General features: G+C 48.0%; 1 protein-coding gene across 2 annotated transcripts in view; it reads left to right on the top strand.

Annotated features, from left to right (window-relative positions):
• The first annotated feature begins 2,671 nt into the window (after positions 1-2,671).
• The window catches only part of LOC119227334 (sideroflexin-5), a 33,314-nt gene continuing 12,460 nt past the window's right edge, over positions 2,672-23,525 (top strand). Inside the window, exons 1-6 of one of the 2 annotated variants that reach the window (XM_037486049.2) lie at positions 2,672-4,111; positions 12,597-13,108; positions 13,897-14,386; positions 16,459-18,570; positions 19,702-19,843; positions 20,450-23,206. In XM_037486049.2, the coding sequence (XP_037341946.2) occupies positions 3,747-4,111; positions 12,597-13,108; positions 13,897-14,386; positions 16,459-18,570; positions 19,702-19,843; positions 20,450-20,707 (3,879 nt within the window). In that variant the 5' untranslated portion in view covers positions 2,672-3,746 and the 3' untranslated portion in view covers positions 20,708-23,206. Of the gene's footprint in view, positions 4,112-12,596; positions 13,109-13,896; positions 14,387-16,458; positions 18,571-19,701; positions 19,844-20,449; positions 23,207-23,525 lie in introns of those variants that run through there. The other variant, XM_062557137.1, reaches the window with a different exon arrangement.

Consider the following 23,525-nt stretch of genomic DNA (forward strand, 5'->3'; position numbering starts at 1 on the left):
ATTTATTAGAGACATTTTCCTTCCACATTTGATTACTTTTTTGTTTGGTTTTTTAATTTCGAGAAATTTGATTTGACGCCAGCTTCCACTTAAAACCAAATTACTCTGCAATCCCATTACTGCTTCACTGAAATTAACTTCCACTAAAACATCAGGGACAGATTCCTGACATCTGAAACACTGTGACCACAGTGGACCAATGAAACTCTTGAGAGAGACATGTGTGAGTCATATAAGCATTTTATACTAAAATCATAAAAACTGTCCCTTTCGCCCTCTTTGTGCAGCAGATGACGCATCATTGTGAGAGGACAGAAAAGGGACGTTTTTGTGAGGGTTTGTCGTGGCATGGAAATGAAAAAAGGAAGGGGGAATTTAGGCGAGTCACAGTTTAGCTCCCCGTGCACTTCAGATTTAGTTGATAAAAAGGTCAGTTAAGTGCTTCCTTTTCTTTGGTTTCCACTCCAAAAAGCAGTCTGTTTACTCTAAATTTCGCTGAGTGGAAAATCTCAAGGGCTTCTGTCAAAATACCCACGAAGAAAGAAATTCCTCGCAGCACAAACTGGTCCGTAAGTCGTACAGGTGGGCGGCAGAGGTCTACACCAGGTGTACACCTGCTTGAGAAGAACTACTTAGTGGAGGAGGAGGCTTGGGTGACTAAGTGTAAACTATAGAAACAGCTCACGATGAACCATTAGAGTCAAGTTAAGGCACCACGTCGCCCTCATGGCCAGTTGACCTGACACGGCAGACCGTTTGTTAAACAGAACCTTGAAGTCCATCACTGGAAACCTTTTGAGGAAACAACACACTTCTATGTGTGACAGGTGATGGGATGATTTCTTCGGTCAAGAAAAGTCTTACCAAAACCAGTCGGGAGGAGAGAGAGAATCTTTCATTGTGCCGAAATTTACCAACCTTTAATATAAAAACTCTAGAAAGTGACATTTCAAAGTTGCATTGAAGTTGGTAGATTACAGTCTTTTGTCACCAAACCTACAACGAGCACAGCGCTTGTGTTGTAGATGATTAAGTATTTGAACAAGTCCAACAACTCTGGAGAACATCATCATAGAGGAACAGTGATTTATGAGGAAAATTGATATTTGATAAATTATCATTTTGGGGGACTAAGGATAGAGGATGATATCCAGATTGAAAAGGCCTCTGAGGCTTTTCGGGGTTTTGGATTTAATTGTCTGACTTAATTCCTGCAAAGGTCCTTACTGATGCTGTAAAATAGGATGTGGCTCAAATGCTAAATGTAAAGATAAAGAATACAAATATTGGGCTGTATCTCTATCTATTCTATCACGTTTAGGTTACTGTCTAATAATCTTACTGTACTGTACTAATACAACTGAAGACTGCATTTTGAATGTTACCCAAAGTACAACAGCTTTAGAGAAGAACAAAAAATATGAATGAGAATCCAATCCAATTCAGATTTTCATGGCTGCATGCTGATGGTAAAGTTTAATATCTCTCTATGATGATGTTAGTAGAAATATAAAGTAGCACAAAACTGAAATACTCAAAGAACCTGTACGTACCCAGAAACCTCTAAATTGCTTTCCATTGTTTACTTTTAATTGAGTAAAATCCATTACATAAGCAAAAGGTTCAGCATTTAGTACAATACTTGCTATCTGGTGGAGAAAGCTGACAGGATCAAAAGCACCATCATATTTGTCAGATACGCATAAAGCTATGCTAATTTCATGCTAGTTGTAGTTAGCTAGCTTAATATTATACGTTACCATCAGACATTAGGATAACCGTACTGTAGTTTGACACAAATTCCTTACAGAAGCCCATAACATTGTGTTATTTTGGTGGAAGCTAACGTAATCTTCCCAGTTTACGCAACAGTAAAGTAAAGTGACCATATTCTACTTTGTAATCTATTTGGGTCATACGCGAGCAAGCTAACGTGTGTGGTGTCGGTTAAGCTAGCTTGTTCAGTTAGCCGCGGTATACAAAAGTTGGGAGTCGAGAGGTATAAATATTTAACAAGATTGTACTCCTTAAATTACTTCTTTGAGTGGCTTAACAATGAGAGTAAACATTTTGTTTGAATTGGATTTTTAGCAAAAACATCTAATCACGTCTCAAATCGCAATTAAATATTTTGAAAAACAATGCTTTTTATTAACGTCAAAGTTTGGGGGTTTTTTGTCTTTATTTTGGAATTTCCCATTTTTAAAGTCTCATTTGACATTGATGTATGTAATGATATTTGTATGCTTTTTGCATAATAAAATACAGCCGTGGTAGGTAGCAACGTACTTGGTAACTACCCGAGAGGTTTTTTTTTGGCGGTCAACCTCAAACTGCTCCTGTGAAAACCTGCACTCAAGTCTGCCTTCGCTACAACGCACACACACATCCACTGAGGGTGATATAAATGTCTTCTAGCGGTCGTAACCTTTAATTAACAAGGCCTTTTAACTTGTCAGTCAACAAAAAGATACGACGCTCGGTGAAGGCCGTCCACTCTCCTCCAGCCAACCGGCATGACCTCATATATTGATTTCCTCACATGTTATCTGTGCTACAGTTCGGTACTAAAACAACAACAACAACATTAACCAGCTCACTTTCAGGGGAGACGTATAGCCTCAAACGCCCCCCCCCGCCTCGTACACGAGGCAGCATTCAAGGAGGCAAATCGACTGGGAACAATTTCACAAAGGCATGCTGGGTCAGTAAAGACTAATATGGTGTAAATGCAGAGGAAACCAGAGGTTAATGACACAAGCAACACCGTGGCACTGCTACAATTCCCATGTTCCTGTTCCTTTAGGTGAACATGGTGAAGTTGGTTAAACTCTTATGCGATTCATTCTGCTGTCATCTTCTGTAGTGAAACCAGAAAAAAAAACACAGACAGAAAGTGCCCAAAATATCCCCCCCGGTGTTTGTCAGGTGTGGGGGACTTAATGTCACAACCTTTGGAGTGTAAAATCCACTCTGCAGGGGGAATGCAGCTGTTGAGGAAGGCCACGTGAAAGAGTTAAAGGCATTTAAGAGGAGTAGAGCTTGTTCTGGAAAGGAGGAACTTTTTTGCTTTAATGGCAGCTACCGAGCATGTCATCACATACAATAGCATCCATTGAGGATTGATCATGTGGTCAAGTTCTGGAAAAAAAGATATTAGGTGGACTGAGCATTAGTTGTTGTCTAATTAACAGAAAATATTAACACTAAGTGTCTAAACATCTTTAAGTCACTGTAAATGGAATATAAGTAAATATAAATTATAGCAATTTAAAATTAATCTTTTATTACAAAGTCATCACACACACACACACATTCCAGCGTGCGTCTGCATTGTTGCCTCTGAGCGTGCGGCGCGTGCACGTAGCGTCGAGTTGAACCGCCGAAGAAGAACAAGAAGAAGAAGAAGAAGGAGGAGGAGGAGACGTGACGTAGCTGCCCGCAGAGAGAGGCCCGTGCGGGAGTGAGAGGGACGCGCCGTGCATGTGGAGGTGGGGGTGCGGGGGGGGGTGGTGGAGGAGGAGGAGGAGGAGCAGCAGAAGCCGCAGCCGCACACACGAAACAAACCCGACAACCACGGTAACTTTGCAGAGACGACGGACCGCCATAATGCGGCACCGACCCCGGAGCTGATGTGACGGTGCACGCCCCGAGAGCCAGGGAGGAAGCGGCGGACACCGCCACCACCACCGCTCCCCCCTCCACCCCTCGGTCGGTCGGACTGGTCTGGAGGAGGAGGAGAGGACATGTCCTCGCTAACCGTAGAGGAGGACCAGAAATGGTTCCCCACGCACGTCCAGGTGACGGTGCTGCGGGGCAGGGGCGTGCGAGGCAAGGGCAAGCACGGCACCAGCGACGTGTACACCATCATCCAGCTGGGCAGGGAGAAGTACTCCACCTGCGTGGCGGAGAAGACCACGGAGCCGGAGTGGCGGGAGGAGTGCTCCTTCGAGCTGCAGCCCGGCGTGCTGGAGACCGGCTGCCCGGCCGCGAGCAACGAGCTGGTCCTCGTCGCGATGCACCGCGCGCCGATGGCCCTGGACGTGTTCCTGGGACAGGCGGTGATCCAGCTGGACAAGGTCTTCCACCAGAGCCGATGCGTGAGAAACGAGTAAGTCCAGCGGTGTAGACATGTGCATAGTAAACATGTGCGCGCGCTCGTGTGTGTGTGTGTGTGTGTGTGACAGCGTGAGGGAGACCTAAACCTGCATGCAGTCGGAGCTGGCGTTTCCCATGTTCCCTGAACTCATCAGGGTGTTTTCTGTTATGCTTTTGTCCTGTTTTTTTGTTGTTGTTCCTGTTGCCTCACAGTTTGTGTTCATATATACATTTACACACAGCTGTCAAGTCTGTTGTGCTGCATCAGGGCCCTGCAGACACACCCTCCCTCCTCCCACGGACACACAACCCCTCTGAGCACATCTGATGGAATCCCCCCCCCACCCCCACCCTCCCAAAAAAACGATCCCAGCCCTTCTAGAAACTTCACTTTCTCCCCCTCCAGTGGTGTCCACATAAGGTGTGTGCATTGTGTTGTTTCCCAACAGCCGAGGCATGACGTACAGCAGGAGGGGGGGGGGGGGGGGGGGATTAATGCCTGTCCCAGTTCCAGGGATTATCTAACAGTTTCATTATCCAAGAGCTCCACGGTATTTTAAGCATAACATGTTGTTTTGACAAGGGCCCAACCCAGATACCGGAGCCCGGGCTGCAAAGAGCTCAATGCAACGTTTCATGTTGCATCATCCTAAACATTTGCAAAACGTTAAAGAAAGTGTATTAACCAATAAGGGATTTAGTTGTAGTTGGAAAAACAGATGTGTTGGGGTGAACCGTCTTTCCTTGTCTGATTCTTTCTGTGGGGTTTCCCATAATCCCTTGCAACACCTCCCAGGTGACAAGGGTTGATATTCTATGCAGACAAATTACCAAGAAAAATAGTGAGATTTGCACTTTAAACTTAAGATGAATCTTTCATGGATGCAGTGCATTTTGGTCAATTGAGTCCAGATGTTAGACTCCTTCTACAATAATTGAGTTCTTCTTCTTTATGTAGTAAAGATAACATTCCCTGCTGTCGTGTCACACTGACATGTGACGCTGCTTTGTTTACATTCTCCCAGGCAAAAAAGGACAGTTGTCCATTCTAAAGACCATTTTGTCCCAAGCTTCATCATATTGTGACCTTGCAATGAAATGTCCATGTCCAGTACGTTGGCTCCACCTTGAATTGGAGCTGGGGCCTTGGAGGTTAGAGTCGGCCCGCGAGGTCGCCGCGTCAGCAGTTCGGCGTGGCGCTACATTCGCCGCCTCCGCGTGGTATTCTGCGAATCCAGGCCGGGCGTGACGGAGGACACCCGCCCAAACCATGGAGTGGTATTTAAGGAGTGTCCAAAAAATGTCAGGTGACTCGGAACACAACACACTTCTTATAAATGTTTGCACTTCGGTGTGGCAGTGAGATGGGATCATAAAAGTGCAGTTAATGAAGTGGAGGAAAGAAAAAAGACTCAAACTAAAGTCACTTTACATACAGATGACCACATGATTTTTTAATTTCCTGTATGTGGTTTTAAGTGAGAGCGGTAAGGACATTTAGCATTGCAGAGGGTTGAGGGCTGTGCCAAGACTCCTTTACTTTACAGTCCCTGGTATTTATAAAGCACTTCAGGGATGAGGAGCTCCGGGTCGCGTACTTCGGGGCAAGATGGGCCTCTGCACACACAATGGAGCTAACGTTAGCTCCAGCAGCTAGCTACGGCTAACACACTGAGCGGGTGAAGTCGGTGGCTGTGTTTTCACGAACCAAAGGTTCATAACTTGAGACAAAGGACCTGGTCCCAACACTTAGTGGATCAACATGAAGCTACACATTGCGTATTAATGTAATTTATCAAACAATTGAGATGGATTTGCTGTGCTGTGGTTTTTATAAATTGAATAATATTTAACTGTTAAAATGTTTGGCAAAAAAGGCTATTTCACAAAATCATTTTTCAATTACAATTTAACAACAACTCAGAAAAATGATTAACTAATGATAACTCTGAGCCCAAATCCTGAATCTGGATCCTCTCAGTCTACCTCTCTGTTAGAAGTGTGTAATCAGGACTTTTCTCATTCGAGGAAGCCAACTCCCCGTCGTAATGTTTCATCTTTATTCAGCCGTGTCTTCAGCACACGACGCCCAGCAGCTGCCACCGGAGGAAGCCACAGAAACACACACACACACACACTGATCAACGCACACACAGATCAACGCACAACAACAAGCAGCCAACGATGTCAGAAAACATTTTCTCTTTTTCACACTCAAAGTTTCTCAGGTGCCGATATTATCATTCAGATGTTAAGATTTAATAGTTTCCAACTGCTGCCTTCAACTAGTGTGTGTGTGTGTGTGTGTGTGTGTGTGTGTGTGTGTGTGTGTGTGTGTGTGTGTGTGTGTGTGTGTGTGTGTGTGTGTGTGTGTGTGTGTGTGTGTGTGTGTGTGTGTCGTTCATCCAGCCAAATCCTCTGTTAAGTGCAGACAGACTTTCTGAAGCTCCTGCAGAGATGGAACGAGCTCTAATGGACCTTTACGAGTTACGTAACTGTGAGATCGGACAATCCTCTGTAACACAAATGCGCAAACAAAGATTTATTTATTTATGAACACAACCCTCATAGAGTCACTGATGTATAGAATATATAACTAACATACACTCACCGGCCACTTTATTAGGTACCCCATGCTAGTAACGGGTTGGACCCCCTTTTGCCTTCAGAACTGCCTCAATTCTTCGTGGCATAGATTCAACAAGGTGCTGGAAGCATTCCTCAGGGAGTTTGGTCCATATTGACATGATGGCATCACACAGTTGCCGCAGATTTGTCGGCTGCACATCCATGATGCGAATCTCCCGTTCCACCACATCCCAAAGATGCTCTATTGGATTGAGATCTGGTGATTGTGGAGGCCATTTGAGTACAGCGAACTCATTGTCATGTTCAAGAAACCAGTCTGAGATGATTCCAGCTTTATGACATGGCGCATTATCCTGCTGAAAGTAGCCATCAGAAGTTGGGTACATTGTGGTCATAAAGGGATGGACATGGTCAGCAACAATACTCAGGTAGGCTGTGGCGTTGCAACGATGCTCAATTGGTACCAAGGGGCCCAAAGAGTGCCAAGAAAATATTCCCCACACCATGACACCACCACCACCAGCCTGAACCGTTGATACAAGGCAGGATGGATCCATGCTTTCATGTTGTAGACGCCAAATTCTGACCCTACCATCCGAATGTCGCAGCAGAAATCGAGACTCATCAGACCAGGCAACGTTTTTCCAATCTTCTATTGTCCAATTTCGATGAGCTTGTGCAAATTGTAGCCTCAGTTTCCTGTTCTTAGCTGAAAGGAGTGGCACCCGGTGTGGTCTTCTGCTGCTGTAGCCCATCTGCCTCAAAGTTCCACGTACTGTGCGTTCAGAGATGCTCTTATGCCCACCTTGGTTGTAACGGGTGGTTATTTGAGTCACTGTTGCCCTTCTATCAGCTCGAACCAGTCTGGCCATTCTCCTCTGACCTCTGGCATCAACAAGGCATTTCCGCCCACAGAACTGCCGCTCACTGGATGTTTTTTCTTTTTCGGACCATTCTCTGTAAACCCTAGAGATGGTTGTGCGTGAAAATCCCAGTAGATTAGCAGTTTCTGAAATACTCAGACCAGCCCTTCTGGCACCAACAATCATGCCACGTTCAAAGTCACTCAAATCACCTTTCTTCCCCATACTGATGCTCGGTTTGAACTGCAGGAGATTGTCTTGACAATGTCTACATGCCTAAATGCACTGAGTTGCCGCCATGTGATTGGCTGCTTAGAAATTAAGTGTTAACGAGCAGTTGGACAGGTGTACCTAATAAAGTGGCCGGTGAGTGTATGTCGTGTGGAGGCTGTGCAGTCGGAAGAAGAAGAAACATGGAAATGACTCCTCTGGTAGTTAGCAGTTAGCTGCTTAGCGTGCTAGCTAAGGGATGCTAGCCTTTTAAGGATTTAGGAGTCTTTTAAATGTTGTGGAGAGCTTTTAGCTGACCAGGTTTCATTTTTGACCTTTTTAACAATTCCAAGTAATGTTTTGCTCCCTTAGTTGCACTTAAAGGTTGTGTGTATTATTAATGGAGCACATTTCTACGTCTTAGTTTTTGAAAATCCAAGTGTCATATGGAAGGAGCTTGAGGTTGTCTTTCATTAAAGTCAAAATAAATGAGGCTGGTTCACTTTTCTAATTCCCCACGTTGCTATGAACGAGACGTTTGAACATGTGCCGTTTTACTTGTAGGATGTTTGTTAAAATGTTTTTTGGGGCTGATTAAACTGCTGTTTGTTATTGAAGAGATTAAGGCCTGGATGTTGTAGTTAATATTTCACTCCACATTCTTGCTGCTCTACAGAAGCACACAGACAGAAGGCTGTGATGATGACCTCGTTTAACCACAGCTCGTCCTCGTAGAACAACAGTTGTATTATCAGGAAGCTGATCTACTATTACTCCTTGACTCATTTTAACTGTATTTAGGAGGATGTTATTCAAGTATATTTTCCTCTCATGTTGTTTCTTGTGACCTCAATGTATTTATATATCTCAATGCTGAAAGCTTTTTCCTTGCTCTCATCATTAAATATTTGTTCTGTGATCCGGGTCATTCTGAACTCTCCTTATGACCTCATTATGTTATTATCTGCAAATTCACAATAAAATTCCTCCATTATATTAGTTTTTGTTTGTTTGGTGCGATGCAAGAAAAATGTTCAGTTCTACTGCGCTGAATTCAGTCTCGGCAGGTGTGGGTTTAACACACATCGCTCTGTTGTGTCAAGTGTCGGGGGGGTCGGGGAGAGGTTAGAGCATCACATCCAGATGTGGAATGTGGTGCGGCTCTCGCACTTCTGCTGATGGAGCAGAAATCCCAGCCCGCATTACCCACAATGCTCCTGGAGGGCTCGTTGGCGCCCATCGCGGATAGAGATGCAAACGGGGAGCGTCCACTTGATTAGTTAAACGAGATGATTCTTCAGGGGTCATCGAGAGCGGACCTGCTCACCGCTGATTAAAATGATATTTTCAAGAGAACATTCGTGTTTATCGAAGCTCGAATGATCGCGAGTCCAAATCCATTTGTAATGCAATTTGGTATTTTTGGTATTTAGTTTTTTATTGACGTAGGTGGACTTTGCGGTTGATGGATCCACTGGAAAGTCAAGAGGTCAGTATTTAGGATTAAATCTCAGTACCAGTGATATTTCCCACCAGCCTCGGCTCCACCTGCTTAACGCTGAATCAGCGATTGTTTGGAGGCCAGCAGGTCAAACAAAAAGTTAAACACCGACCTAGATGTTGGCATTTTGTGGGGGGGGTTTTCTATGAAGGCTAAGGAACGCCTTTCAATTTCCCTACAGACTTTTCTTTTTTTAAATACTAAATTTACATGCTTTCTACTTCCCGTTTGTGATGATTTGTGAAATGCGACGCAGCGCTTTAGCCGTTTTCTGCATTAGCGGCGCAGTGAACCGAGCCCTTCTGCACCACGAGCGGGTACCACTCCTGAAGTCACCTTAGATCCCTGTGTGCGTCGACACAGATCCTGTGCCGTCGCCACCGGCTTTATTTCGGCGCGTCTCCCCCCCCCCCCCCCCCCCCCCTCCGGGCTCCGAGCACATGCCCGCTAAAGTAGGTTGACAGCCCCACTTGTCTTCTGTAATTTCCAGCCCCGTCCCGCCTTGAGGAGACGGTGTCATGCTGCGCCGGGGCGGAGGGTTGGGATTTCCTGTTTTTGAAGATGGGGGGAAGCAGATATGCCGAACGTTTAGTTGAGCGTGTTGTGCACGTTTAGAACCGGGTCCTCTTCAGTCCTGTTGTGTACGAGTACGTGGGCTTCAGGCTGCTGCAGTTTATGTCTGCGCTGCACTTTCTGTATTAAGGCCTCAGCCCACCTACGTTTGCATCTGCTGCTGTCAGGCTTTCTCGCCAGTCACATGACCCTCCCGGCACAGGTGCATGCACGTAAATAGGCCTGAAACCTTCTGTTTTGGTTTTGTTTTTTTGCATCATCTTCAAAAATAATTCTATTCTTGTTCAGCATGCAAATGTTCTCTCTCCATCTTTTAATGTAAGTCATTCTGCATTAGCTGAATAAATGTACAATCTAATGCACATAAAACAAAGATTTGCACAGATTTCATCCCCCTGCATGGTGGACGTAGTAGTAGCAGCTGCAGAAGAAGAAGAAACCCTTAGCGTGCTCCTTCTGAATGTGGAGTTTGATCCGCGGCGAGTTTAAAGGCGCGAGGATACTATTGTTGGCGCATGAAGGTGGAATCCACAACCAGGAGGGCTGTGAGGTGGAAGCACTGGTTTACAGTATTGGAGCAGGTCCTGAATCTCTTTAGAGGCACAAATCATGTAGATCGATAATCCATCGAGAGGCTTACATTGGATGAAATGCTGCTAAATGATTTCGATTGGAATCATTACGAATATTCATATTCCAACAGATTTCAATACAAATACCAACGGGGGAGTGTCACCGAAATGGAGATTATTCTTTGTTCTTCACATTTCTCAGTTTGTGTATTTACTTGAGCTGTGACGTTTTGTCCTTCCTGTGGGGCTAAAAAAAAGCGTCTGCATTCCTCTGTCCTCTGTCCTGTGTCCTTTTGTCCTCTGTCCTGTGTCCTCTGTCCTCGGGTGTTTTCTGCTGATTTGTTTTCTCTGGCCTTCGTCTTGGGCGTCTCCGTGTTTTCATGACTTGAGGTCCGTGCCCTGGACGATGATGATGATGATGATGATTACATAACAGTCTGTGCTATTGGACGCTATGGTGTGTGTGTTTTTTTTTCCTTTTTTGGCCTACAATTACACCCATTTTCTTGCTTGAGAAGGGAAGTCTCTCCCTACATCCGAGTTAGAACCAAACAGGACCTGGAAACGGGGCGCTGGGTTCAGAGCACTGTGATGCTAACGTAAACATAACAGTTGTATGTCTAACGTTGCCTGCTGGCTGAAATCCTGCAGTTCTTCATCGGCAGAGTCAAGCATTTTCTTCATCATCGTTTCTTGTGTTCCACCATGGTCTCGGTGCGGTTCTCACATTCTGGTTTGCGCTGTAATGCTCGACCTGTCGGGATGAATTTAGCTTTGACGTTGAAGCGAACAAAGGCAGCCGTATTAATTCTAAAGCATGATTTTTGTTCAACAGGCCTCAGAGTTCAGCGTAACTCTTTGGAGACGCGTTCGGCTCGTGTTGATTTACTGCAGAGTCACACTGACGCTTTAAAACATCGAGAAAAGAGGAAACCGTGTGTTTTTGAGGGGAAACGCAAAGAACCAAGGTGCCTGTGCGGTCGGGGTGTGAGGTTCTTTTCTCGGCTGCGTCTTGTATAATTATCTTTAGTCTTGTTCTCTCTCATGTGTCGTGTGTGTGTGAACCTGCACATTGTGCTTTCCATCGCTCGACATTTAGCTTTCGCCTTTGACTCATCAGACCGGGGGAATTTTATTCAAGAAGCAGGAATTGGGTCACTCGACCTCCTCTGACATCTTCCTTCTCTGCTTCTGTTCTTCATTGATGAAATATATCTATTTATTAATGTTCCCATTAAGTGAACTAATCCTTCATTCTGGAGTCCGATTCCTGCTGTTCAGCCCACATGTGGACGACCTGAACTCATAAACTCGTATAGTGAGCGTTCATGCAGGTGTGCGTGTGCAATAGAGACGGGCACTGTGGTCACATGGGGGGGGGAGGGTGGAAATAGCGGCACAGGAAGTGACAGGGCCTTAAGGTCGTTGCTCTGGTGGCTTCACGTTGGCAGCAGCCAAGTGTGAAAAAAAATAAATAAAAAAATAACACAAGGGGAATACCTCTCACTGGGGTTTTTATCTCTTTAAACCAGTTGGAGCGCAGCAGAGGAGACTTTCCCCCGAGTCACGCTGCGGTGAACCTGTTGGCGTTTCTGAGAACTGTTTATGTGGCGACTCGGAACCCGGGCTTTGTTCTGCTGCATTGTTCTCGCTTGTAATCGGTCCGATGAATAGGAACCAGAGGGCCTCCCCCCCCCCCCCCCGCGGCGTTGTGGGGAAGTCGGGCCGCACGCAGCCTCGTGCTGTTAATGGGGGCACGGACGCCGTGTGACAATTCACTCATTCACTCACTCAACGCACAATACACATTAGTTTGCAAATTGTAGAAAACGTGTACATTTGGGGCTTTTAATCTTTCTTTTTTTCCACACATTGAATTGAAACTTTATTTCTTATTTAATGTGCTGGTCCATTTTGTCATTCCTTATTCAGCTGTGAAGAGGAAGCGGCCTCTGTTTTTAGTCATGTCATTGTCACTTATCATCGAATACAACACAATACCCATAAGCCTCAGCTGCTCCAAAACGCACGATGATATTAAATACAATAAAACATGTCAAATTTCAGAAACTGGAAACCGACGAAAGCTTTAAGTTTGTGTCTTGACGCGTGACCTCCCTCCACTAATTGACTTAAACGACTTCCTGTTTCACCGCTAATCTCACGGGTGACCTCCTCCACCCCCCGCAGGTGGTACAAACTCAACTCCAAGACGGGGAAGAAGGAGAAGGAGCGCGGCGACATCCAAGTCACGGTCCAGTTCACCCGCAACAACCTGACGGCCAGCATGTACGACCTGGTCATGAAGGACAAGGGCGCCTCCACCTTCGGCAAGCTGAAGGAGCGCATCAAGGGCAAGAGGAGGAGCAGCGAGGAGGACTCGGCGCCGGCCGCCCTGCCCAGCGGCTACGGCTCCCTCGTCCGGATGCGGCAGCGGTTGCCGAGCGACGGCGGCGGGGAGGAGGACTACGAGGACGACGAGGGGGGCGAGGCGCGGCGGAGCAAGATGAGGACCTTCTTCCTGAGGGGGAAGCTGAGGAAGTCGGCGGACACCCGCTCCAGCACGTCGCTGGGCTCGGAGAGCAGCGAGTCGTCGTCGCGCGGCGGCAGCCTGAGCCCCACCGCCGGCATCAGCGTGGTGGTCTCCGACCTCTCCAACTCGCCCAGCAACAGCAGCAACCTGACGGCGGACAACAGCCCAGGTGAGCGCCGTCAGGTGGACGCCCGGGGTCCGAGAGGTTTTAGCGGCGAATGGAGCGAAGAAGTGTCAAAATGTATAAAAGCCTTTTGTAACTTTCTACAATCCAATGAGTACTTTGTTTGACACATGCGGGATGAGGAAAAGCAGCTTTTATCTTTGCACGTGGAATGATCAGATATTTGATATTTATTCCACTGATCCACTGAAAATAAAATCTTTCATTGAAATAATTGCGGATCCTTTTTTAATCATCGACTAATACATGAATCGCTTTGGGATAATTCCTGTGACATATTTCCCAATAAGACGTAGTTCACTGAGTTTCTAAGTGGTTTGAGATTGTTTTTGTCTGAGAAGGAAAGAGAAGCTCCACTATTTATTAAAGGGATGGATGACGGGTTTTAGTTTGTAGCTGCTACACGACGCTGATGACAAAACACGAGGATGCTGCAAATACTTCTTCCTTTATCTCTATGAAGGTTATGCTGCCACATGTCTCTGTTTGTTACAGTATTTTAGACTTTAGAAACTTGACAACACAAGGAGTCATTTAATCCCTTGAATTCTCTTAAAAAGAGAGAATGCTGTGATTGGTTTAATTAGTCTTTCTATAATCAGATAACACGCGTGTTGCGAAACCATTTAATGACGTGCGTGCAAATGGTTGATTTTAAGTTCAAGTGACAATCCCTCGTGTGTCTCTCCTCCCTCGGCGCTTTGCTTTCGCCGCCCAACCAGTTAGAAAGTGAGTCGTTAAGGTCGTCTCTGCTGCTGTCTTCCTGCTCGCAGATCACACCAAGTCGTCCTCTCTCGTGTGCGAGTTCGGCGACGAGGACGGGGACCAGATCGCCATCGCGGTGCCCCGGCCCGCCGCCTGCGTCAACGGCCGCCTCCCCTCGGGCCTGGCGCCGCTGCAGAAGTCTCTGCCCCTCTCCGTGTCTCTGCAGAACCTCCGGCCCCCCGCGGACCTCCTCAGGAGCCCCGCGGGGGACGGGCGCCGCTGGTCCTTCGACAAGCCCTGCGAGGAGGAGAAGGCGGCCATAGCGGCGGCCCTGGAGCAGAGCGGGCCCATGCTGGGTGACGAAGAGGAGGAAGAGGAGGAGGAGGAGGAGGAGGAGAGGGGGGGGAAGCTTGCTCCGCCCGGATCCGCCTCCTCCTCCTCCTCCAGGGTGGAGTCAGAGAGCCGGGGGAAGAAGCCGAGGAGGGACTTGTTAAACCAGGCTGGCGAGCAGAAACACAAAGGGTGGTTTGGGTCGAAGGACTCGCACGGAAAACCCAGGTGAGACACACACACAGACACACACACTCACACACACTCACACTCACACTCAAGACCTAGCGCACAACGGTGTGTAACAGCGGTCAAACTTAGGCTTCGGTTTGATTCGTGGAAAGCAGCAGCGTCGATGCAAACATTCCCAACGAAAAATGTATAATCAGTTTTTCAAAAAGCCTTAACAAAAAAAAACTAAACTACATATAAATACTTCTCAGTTTCATCTGCAAAATGACGTCTTACAAGATTATATACATTTATACTTTGACTTGATCTTTGTACGGGTTGGAAGTGAAGACTTGCACAGACGCACCTTCTGACTGAGCTGAATGAGAAGGTGTGTCCACACCTGTGACTGGTACTGGTTTGCGCCGGAAACCGGTTCTTGACAAACGTCCACCCGGTTATTCTCAGCGGCGTATCTGGGCCGCGGGTTGCCACATTTTGGCCGGTGTTCAAAGTGCTCCCTGCGCAGGCGCGGCGCTCCGAGCAAACCTGGCAACCTCAGTGTGACGACGCGTCGGAGCAAGTGAGTCTTCTACCGCTAAAGTGGTATCGGGTGCTCGCTCCTTTTGATTGACGCTCCTGAGCCGGAATCTAGAATCGATTGCTCTTCCTTAACCTTGCGGTTGAATAATTTGCGGTTGAATTTTTTAGGGTTGAATATTTTAACGTTGAATAATTTGCGGTTGAATTTTATGCGGTTGAATTTTTTGCGGTTGAATTTTTTGTAGTATTTTAACTTTGAGAAACATTCAGATACATAATTTCAATGCATAAATATTCAGTGCTAGAAATTCAATCACCTTTTTCTTTCAAAATCCGATGACACAAATTTACTTCCATGCGTTTCCAATTTCTGTGCCTTCCACAGAGCGCTATCGATCTCTGCAAAGATGTTGCGACCTTCCTTTTTAACATGACAGCGAACTGAGGGTCTAGTAAAGAATCTCCAATAAAAACGCAGGTGAAATCACAGTTAAACACCAGAGGGAATGTTTACTCTTAAATTCCTGAGCACCAGGATCCGGTTACAGCATCGGAGCTGCTCCGTCCGTGGTGATGGAGAGAGATGATGATGATGATAATGATGATGCGAGCTGGAACAATATTTGCTCTCCCCCAGATTTTGTGTGTCTGTGTGTGTGTGTGTTGCCCGATCTCATGAACCAATGAAAATAGTGGGTCATCCACGTGCTGCACTGACGTCTCCTAGAAGAAGTCCTCTTTATTTCTGGTCCGTACGAACACTTCCGACGGCTTCTTTTCATCTCCATCCGTTCATCTGAGAGCACAAAGAGCCGCGTCTGCCGCAATGTTTGCAGAAACAACACGGAGCGCAAACACAATATTGGCCGGATAAGCGGCTGCGGATTGAGGCGAGGTCAGCTATTCTGGATCATAGTACACTCGATACCTCTCTGCCAGCTCTGGAACTACACGTTTTCACAGCTTACGCACCCACATGCCTTTATATCCTTGGGGGGAAAAGTGCCAAGTTGGCACCAGTGGCACAAAGTAATCATTACACCCAGCTGCAAAATATTACATCACATGCAAATGCAAGCACAAGATGGGAAGAGGCAGCTTCTGTTTAAAGCCACCATTAGAAGAATGTTTTCATTCCAACAGAGATTTAATTCTCCTTTATTTAATAGATTAAATGACGGATTAAATGTCTCAAAGTGACCCTCAGACATGACATTTTAGTATCGTCGTTTTGGTTCTGCATCCTTTCACTTCACTGTTTAGTTCCGTCTCTTTGTTCTAATAAAAGGCACCAAGCCGGAGACGCAGTAGCAGACGATCCAGGGATCAACGTGCAGCATTAAAGGCTCAGACATGAACAGGTGTCTGCTTTTAACTCTTCCATCATGTTCACTCTCAAGGGTTTAACGTTTGCTGTGAATCAAAACAAGGAAAGAAAAGTAATACATTTGGTTAAATACAAGCTACTGTGTAAAAATGTGTGATGGAGATGTGACTCGAGACGGAGAAACCTCCTGCAGGGCCGAGGTCGCGCTGTGTGACCCGTCCACACTAACCAAGAGGACTGTGTGCCCTTCCTTTCACAGCCTGGTGGTGTCACCCAAACTAGAGCCCGGCACTGACCCCCACCCGCCACCCACTCCCCGGCCCCCGGGTGCCCTCGTAGACCCCGCCCCTCTGGTTTCCCCCCTCCATCACACTAACCCTTTCTCCCACTCACGGGCCGCGGCGCCCCCCTTATCCCCCCGCAACCCCTTCTTCTCTCTCCTCCAGCACAACCCTTTCTATGGCGACATGCTAACCGCTCGGCCGCTAAAGCCCGCGCTGCCTCCTCCTCTGCCTCCTCTGCCCCGTCTCTCCAGCGCCCGGCCCCCCATAGCGCAACTCTTCCCGCAGGCGGGCAACCCGGCCGCAGGGAGCGCCGCGATGGGCGAAGCCGGAGAACGCCCCTTCGAAGGGGAGAAGCCGCCCGGCCCCGGGGACTCGGAGTGGGACGACTGCTTCGAGGCCTTTGCGGCCGGCAGGCTGCAGTCTCCCGAGGGTCCGCCCGCCGCGGGCCGGAACGAAGACGAGCCGCTACCCGCGACGGACGAGGACGAAGACGAAGCGCCACTACGCCTCCGACCCTTCGCGGGGGCGGCGCCCGATGCGCAAAAAGCCGGGTTCCAGGTCACCGGGGCGTATCCTTCTGACACGTTTTCACAATTCCTCGAGACGATCCCGGAGCTCGACAGCTTTGAGAGCGACAACGCGCCGTCGGGTAACTCGCCAGCCGCTCGCCGCCAGACTAATCAAGCTGACCACGCCACTAACGGTCCTAACCCCGCTAATGTGCATCAGGCCGCCTCTCACCCCCCCTTCGTGAAGCCCAGCAGCGGCTCCCCGGATCCCGGCTCCTCGGGTATCGGCAGTTCAGGAGCCGAAGAGGACTTCCTCTCCTGCCGCTCGTCGCTTTCAGACAAATTCTCCGCGTCCTCCTCCGAGGAAGCCGAGGCGCGGAGCGTCGAAGGCGGCGCCCTCCGCCTCCAGCGGCCTTCCGATCCGCCGTCGGCCGCGAGGCCCTCGGAATCGGAGGATGACGCAGCCGACGCGGTCCTCCAGCGCGGCGCCGGGGGCGATCCCCGCGGTTTGGAGGGCCCATCGGCGCCGCAGACCCCGCCGCTCGCGTCCCGGCCGCACGAGGTCAGCGCCACTGTTGGCGCTTTGACGCCCTCGCCAAACCTCTTCGGCGCCGAGTGGCTGCCGGAGCCGCAGCAGAAATCCAAAGAACCATCAGCTGGGTTCAACGGATTTGCTCAGGATTTCGCCGCCGGACTCTTCGATACCTTTGCGCCGCTCGGCGACCCCACGAGCGCGATGACTTCCACGCCTCCAGATAACGCACTCGCATACCCCTCACTACGTGTCGTAACCTCCTCGCCCGAGGCGAGCCGGCCCTCCCCGAACCCGTTCAGCTTTTTAGGCGACATCCTCGACGCCGCTAACATCGCGAGCGGCCTCGACGGCGCCCTTCTGCCCCCGCCGATGTCCGATCGGAGCAGCGGCGTCTTTCTGCAAAGCCTTTCAGCCAGCACGGACTCGCAGGACTACCAAACCTGCGAGTCCCACCAGACCTCCAAGTCCTCCAGCGGCCCGGAGCCCAACGCGACGCTCAGCGCGGCCTCCGCTGCCAGCGCCGCTTTGGGCCCAGAAGGCGCCGCCGACGCGCTTCGCCCGCGCGACGAAGGAGTCGATGGATGGGATCGATCCGCGGTGGAAGGGGCGGCGACTCTCGAGCCGGGTGTCGTGACGCCGGAGGCCTTTGGTTTCCCCCCCGCCGAGGGAGGTGTGGGAAGTGGGCGCGGCGTCTCCGTCGGCGCGTCCCGGCCACACGGCGCTCCGCTGAACCGCTCCCTCTCCGAAGGCTCGCTCGCGCCCGCTTTTGACGAACTCCTCCCGCCGCCGCCGTCCCTCGGGAGCGACCCCGGCGCGGTGCACGAGCCCCCCTCCGCTCAGCCCGGCCCCCGCCTCCCCTCTCCGACCTCCTCTGCTCCCTGTCTAACTCCTCAAAGCCGCAGCTCCCCTGTCGCGCTCTTTTCCCTCCCTCCTGTCGCCAGCGCCGCCGCGAGGCCGCCGCCCAGCACGCCGCCAAGGCCAGTACTTGAGGGGGCGGCGACACTGCCGACTCGGCAGCAGCAGGCAGCCAATCAGGAGAACAGGTGAGGTTGCACATGCTCAGTGCACGGTGGGAAGGAAGCGCTTCCAGAAATGTCTTTCCTGTCGTCTCTTCAGTGCCGCTCTGCTTCCGCCTGCTTCTCTTCTGTCTCCGGGGGATTCTCCTTTTGTGGTGTGACCTCCTCTTTTTTCTCCATCACTTCTTGAAGACAAACACACACAGAGTACATACTGGTGTTAACAGGACTCCTCTGCAGGTGTCTTGTGTGTGTGTGTGTGTGTGTGTGTGTGTGTCCTGGCTCCGTGGTAACGGTAAGGGAAACGCAGCCCCAGGCCAATTAGCAGTTATTATTTTGCCCCGAATCCTACCACACACCCCCTCCCCCCCCACCACACACACACACACACACAGACACAAACGCCCCCTCCCAACAGGGCCAACTAGTGTTCTCACACAGCCACGCTGTTTGCCAGAATCTCAACCAGAAACCAGGCAAAGGAGGTGTTGTTGTGTCACTGGAAGCATTTCCTTTTCACCTCGGGGTAATAACACATTCAACACAGTTCTACATGTTTGATTGCATGCAATCAAGTCTTTCAATTTTCACCAGTATTTTTCTTTTTAACGAGGGCTCTTTCACATGTTTAACCTTTTCATTCACTCTTTCTGGGGATTTTTACAAAGGTTGATGCCCTAAAGTGTGACAAAGCCTGGGGTGGAATGAGTGCAAGTCACTGCGGGACTCGAGTGGTCGGACAGATGATAGATTTACATGCTACATGCTACAGGAAGCGGTCTTTCCTGTGTTTATTGTAGCTCGAGGAGGTCTGTCAGATTGACCTGAACAAAGAGCGGGTTTCTGGTGGTTTTCAGCCAATCGGATCCATTTTAATTATCTTATCTCGACTAATTTTGGATCCTCTGTAACTTGTGAATTTCTGATCTAAAAATAATCACATCTAATTAATGAGAAAACACACACAAACTCATTATATTTAAAATACTAATAAGAGCCGGTTGCGAGGAAACCCTAAAAATATTATGTTGCTCGTTAATTAAAAGAAACCAGGCACGTTTTATTCAGCTGAAACCGTCTAATAAGCTATTTAGAGGATGTTACTGTGGAAAAACATGTGATGCGTGCTGCTTGTTGTCCCCCCCCCCCCCCCTCCAGCCCCCACGCGGTGAAGCCCCTGACCGCCGAGGAGAGGCGGGCTGAAGGCCGCTCGGTGCTGGAGAAGCTGAAGTCCAGCATCCACCCGGGGAGGAGCAGCAGCAGCAGCCAGCCGAGCGAGCAGGAGGCGGACAGGAAGAAGGTAGCGATGGCGTGAAGAACACTGCCCCTCAGAGGCAGCAGCTGTGTGTGTTTGGAGATTCAACGACCTTGGGTTTAGATTTGTTAAGATTTCAAACTGCATTCAATTACACTAAATAATAGTTTTTTTTCTCTACACAATTCTTGCATGTTGAAATTAAAAAGCACAGCAAAGTAAGGAGAATACTGACTTAATTCAACAATAATTCCGACTGCTTTATGAGTGAGCAGAATAATAATAATAAAAGGGTAAACTTAATAACCTATTGTTGTTGACACTGGGCCTCAGATTCATAAACGTACAATACAAATTTGATAATAGCTTTTTTTCTTAATTTCTTAAGATGACTCTTTAAGATTTTTTAAGATGCTTCATCTTGAATAGAATTATATGATTATTTTACTAAATATCATCTAAAGAGGACACCAATCTGCTTTATGTTCTAACAAGAGGCAGAGACGCCTCAATGGTTTGCAATGGACGATTTTCCATTTAGAGTTACAGGTATTTAAATAGACATGAGCAGCCGATGCCAGAAAGCCACAACAGACAAACTCCGCTCATTCGACATGAAATGCACTGAACCCTTTGATCCCCCCCCCACAGCTCGTGACGGAGGGAGCGGGCTCCTACTACCACCTGAACCACCGGGATCTGGTCGCCATGCTGGTGCAGCGGGACGCGGAGCTGGAGCGGCAGAGGGCGGAGTTCGAGCGGCAGAAGGTGGTGCTGGCGAAGCGGGAGGTGGAGCTGAGGAAGCTGAAGCCGCAGGTCAAAGACCTGGAGGACTACATCGACACGCTGCTGGTGCGCATCATGGAGCAGAAGCCCACCCTCCTGCAAGTGCGCTCCAAGTTGAAGTGACGGAGAGGGGGGGGGGGGGGGTCCGCTCCGTCCTCCGCTTTGGTCTTTTCGCTGCTGCGCCGTCCCTTTTTTGATACGGACGCGTCGGCGCCGAGGGAGGTTCTCCAAGCCGGCGTGGCTCGCCCTCGTCCTCGTTGAAGGCTCTGGTTCCCGGGGCGGTTCTGAATGTAGCGGGTCCTCAGGTTGTTTTCAGGTTCACTCAGCCAGTTGGTTTGGAGATGCATCCATTTGTAAGGACCTCGGCTTGTGGAAACAGTGATTCTTCTCACCTCACTTCTGTCACCTTGTCACGAGAGAAGCTGCGGTCCACAACACTGAACGTCTGACCAACTCCTCGCAGCGTTTTTCAAGGGTATTTTGTAAGAAGTGCAGCAGGTCCGTGGGGAAAGGAGAGCGAGCGACTCTGGTGGTTTTGCATGTTTCAGACCATTGACCACAAATTGCACAGTTTGAATCAATGTTGTGCAGGAAACCATTAGGGTTTAGATTGATTTTATACCTTTTTAGGCAGCCATTGGTTTAGCTTCATTTCAATGCAGCATGAGACTCAACCTGCTCAGGACTAAGCATCTATCACAGGGGAACATTTACTTTGATTTTACAGTCTACCAGAGGACATCGCTCTCACAAGCCTGTAGGGCTGCAACTTTTGTTATTCGTCTACTGAATAATTTCTAGATCAATCGATTGGTTTACAAAATGATCTGAGCTTAGGTGACCGACGACTCAAAGACATCAGGTCTACTGTCGGACAGAAATGAGAAGATGTAATTATCAAATGTTTGCATCTTTACAACTGATTGTGATAATCGATGCTTATTGCCAAAGTTTGAAGTATTTGGTCATAGCCAAGCTAACTGCCCCCCCCCCTCCTGATCCATTCTTGGAGAATAACCGTAGAGATATTTCTGTAATAAGCTAAAAGCAATGGCTGCTTTAAAAGGGAACTGAATCGATAATCTTCCAGTACAGTTTAGAAAACATTATTGTAGACCATAACATAATATTTGGTTAATTAGGTAAACTCATGCCAAACTACCAGTATGTTTCTAGTACTGAAATGTACTTTAATCACTAACACCTCAGTGATTAAAGTACCTCCTCCTCCTCCCGGTGTTCATGTTGATTCGGATTGACACTTTACAAATGTTCCCGAATGAATATTGAGTGCTTCAACTCATTTTACAAACCAAATGAGCGGTGCGATGCTGGAGCACAGTCCCGGGAACTGGCTCGTAGCATCCGAATGTTCAAAAGTGTTCTTAGCCAGCAAGTGAATGTTTTTTTTTCTTTTTTTCTTCTTACGCACCATGAGGGCCGTTAATCTTTTGCTTGCTCCGTCACACACCCCCCCCCCACCCTCTCCCTCCCTTCCCCCTTTCTTCTTTCTGTTCTCTTGGACATGTCTTGAAATTACCCATAATGCTCAGCCACGTAAGCTAACTGATTGTTGTGAGGGCAGGTGTTATCAGGTGAAGACAGTGTCACTCGCTATCAAGATCTCATGCTTCTGCCTTCCTTCTCGCGTGTGTTATCGACACAGCGCCACTGCTGAAGAAATGCCTGCTATAACACGCCCCCCCCCACCCCCCCACCCCGTGTCTGTGTCACATCCGCTTCTGCTCAAGCACGTGCGCTGCTGCTGTCAGGTGTTACAAAGGGACATGTACCGCATTTTACAGCACGTATACGCCGTGTTGAAATGCCAAATGCTGCCTTATTTTTGTTTTTGTTTTGAAGTCTTGTCAAGAGTCTAGGACTTGATTTTACATGTCGGGGTTGGAGGCGGGTTTTGAAGAAGAAAAGCCATCTGTTCACGGGGAGTTCACTCCTTTGTCTTTTTTTTTTTACTCTAGTCTAATGCTTTGTTTTGATATAGTTTAGATCACTGCACAAAACTGAATTGTATGCATACCAATAGAAAACAAGCAGTAACAGTGATATCCTTTTGAAATGCCAAAAAAAAAAAGCCTTGAAACTTAATCTATGGAGCAGATCGATACACCATAAAGTATTCTGATATGATGCCACTTTTAACAGCGTTTGTGGATGTTCTTGCACTACTTAATCGTCAGAACATAACTTTACTGTCTGATATCGGTATACTTAGATCTACTTTACACCGTACTGCACTTTCTAATCGCTCTGTGATTTAAGCACTTGGCCTACTTCGACACCACGGCGATGACTAGCCGTTGAGCTTGAAGCATACGAAGCCCTCTTGTCATCTCTGTTCTGCAGTACGATTGCAATATCGAGTGCTTAGATGACTATAGAGACGTATTAAATGTGACGTGGCACTTATTAAGCGCGAGAATAAGCGTAACCTTCCATGTCTTCCATTTTCATTTTGTTTTTCAACTGTTTGTATTTTGTCTGTAGCCGGTGGAATGTTATTGATAGTATGTGAGATTGGAGAGTTTACAATTCGTGATGCAATTCTGTTTCACAAATTTTGTATATTTAATAAAGAATATTTTGTGTTTCTTGCTCACCGTATGTTTGGTTGTACATTTTTATTTGGGGAGTGTTTGTGTTCCTTATGTAAGGCTTTAAATACACTGTAAAGGGAAGGGAACTAGCATAGCCTTCCCAACATATAACTGTTGATAACACTTTAATCATAAAAGCCCCTTAATTTCCAAATAAATTAAATTAAATGATCACAAGCAGTCCTCCATACTGTCACATTTCATGCTGCAGCAGCTGTTGTCATGAACGTGAGGATTTGGTGTTAATTTGAGCAGCCAGTGCACATTTCTCTACTATTATTCATTGCGGATCCACCACTAGAGGGCTACGTATACTCTCTAAACCC

The sequence above is a fragment of the Pungitius pungitius genome, chromosome 14 (assembly GCF_949316345.1).
Source record: "Pungitius pungitius chromosome 14, fPunPun2.1, whole genome shotgun sequence".
In the NCBI taxonomy this organism is placed as follows: Eukaryota; Metazoa; Chordata; class Actinopteri; order Perciformes; family Gasterosteidae; genus Pungitius; species Pungitius pungitius.